The following is a 1,481-nucleotide window of genomic DNA, read 5'->3' as shown; positions in this document are numbered from 1 at the left end:
AGTGCAGCTGCCCCTGCCGCCCCTGCCGGTGCCCAGAGCAGTGGACCGGGCACGTACCAGGTGGAGGTGGCATCCTGGGTGGGCAGGAGCCGCTGAGTGCCGGGAAGTCTTCCTGGGGTGGCGGGCAGGGGAGGGGCCCGGGGGGCCGTGGGAGCCCGGGGGGTTCCTTGGGGGTGCTCCGAGCAGGGGCCGGCCCCTCCGTGTGTCCATTGACGATGGCAGCCACAGGCCCCTCTGGCCTGCCGGCGGGGGCTGCAGGGGTGCGCGGGGGGCCGTCTCTGTCAGGGGGCGGCGGGGGTGAGGCGGCACTGGGCTTCTCGGAGCCCACCTTCTTTTTCTTGCCCACCTTGGTGAAAGGCTGCGTGGCAGCGGTGCCCGCCGCAAGCCCACCCCGCGGCTCCTCGTCCTCCGCGGGGGGGGGCCCGGCCTTCCTTCCGCCTCTACCCGCCTTGCCGGGCTTCCTGGCGGCCTGGGCCCCCACGCCGGGCGGAGCCGCCTTCTTGCTGCCGCTGCTGTTCCAGGGGGAGATGAGGCTGGGGGGCGCGGGACCGGGCGCGGGAGCCGAGGACACCAGGGCGGGGAAGTCCTCCTCCTGGAAGGCGCTCCTGCCCCTGGCGGGCCCGGGGTAGGCCAGCGCCAGCCCCATGGGCCCCGGGGCCACCACGGAGCCGCTGGCAGAGGCGGCGCACAAGCTGGGGAAGTCTTCGTCCTTGAGCTTGGCGGCGGGCGGCGGGGGGGCGCTGGGCAGGACAGGAATGCCGGTCAGCGGGCGGTGGGGCCCCACCCCCTCGCCAGGGCCTGCAGACACGCACCTTGGCAGCGGGGGTCCGGCGGGAGAGCCGCCGGCTGGGAAGGCCTCCTGGCTCGCGGGGCCGTTGGCTGAGGCCTCCTGGGGACCTACGAGACAGAGCGCTGGTGCCGGTCCGTCATGGGCCGGGCGGCGCTGGGGGGGCACGGGGGAGGGCACCTGCCCGCCGCGGCCCACCTGAGCCCTCGGCCTGAGTCCGGGGTGTGCGCCGAGGGCCCCGAGACTCCTCAGGCCCACGCCCCGCTGCGTCCACCTTCTTGGGCCTGCCGCCCTCCTCCCGGTCCTCACTCCGGCGTGGCTCTGGCTGCTGCTGCGCTGCCACCGAGGCCCGGATGGCAGCCGCCACCTCCCGGTCTTCTTCTTCCCTAGGAGGCGTCGCCTGTCAGCCCGGCAGGCCCAGGCCGCAGGGAGTGGGGCGGGCGGCCCCTGTCCCAGGAAGTCCTGGTGCAGGGGGCGCTGGGAGACGGGCAGGGACGAGCAGAGGCCAAGCGCCCCAGCTGGCCCCAGGGGGCTCCCGCACATGACCCAGGATGGGCTCTGTGGGCGCTGCCGGGTCCCGCCAGGCGTCGGGGCGAGGCCTGGCCCGAGCCCACTGTGTCCGTCCCCAGGTGCCAGCCCCAACCCGCAGGGGCCAGAGTTGCTGCCGGAACCCAAGGCCAGAGGACGGAGCTCG

The 1,481-nt window shown here is 75.5% G+C and overlaps 1 protein-coding gene across 1 annotated transcript in view; it reads right to left on the bottom strand.

Annotated features, from left to right (window-relative positions):
* ZNF598 (zinc finger protein 598) overlaps positions 1 to 1,481 on the bottom strand; it is a gene marked incomplete at its 5' end in the record, with an annotated part of 4,559 nt that overhangs the window by 1,375 nt on the left and 1,703 nt on the right. The window contains 2 exons of the mRNA XM_012731697.1: positions 27 to 897; positions 986 to 1,187. Of these exons, the coding sequence (XP_012587151.1) occupies positions 27 to 897; positions 986 to 1,187 (1,073 nt within the window). The remainder of the gene's footprint in view (positions 1 to 26; positions 898 to 985; positions 1,188 to 1,481) is intronic.

Source organism: Condylura cristata, unplaced genomic scaffold (assembly GCF_000260355.1).
Source record: "Condylura cristata isolate star-nosed mole 26May11 unplaced genomic scaffold, ConCri1.0 scaffold00032, whole genome shotgun sequence".
Lineage (NCBI taxonomy): Eukaryota > Metazoa > Chordata > Mammalia > Eulipotyphla > Talpidae > Condylura > Condylura cristata.
Note: the sequence above shows the minus strand (reverse complement) of the source record. Positions and strands in the feature narration are given on the sequence as shown.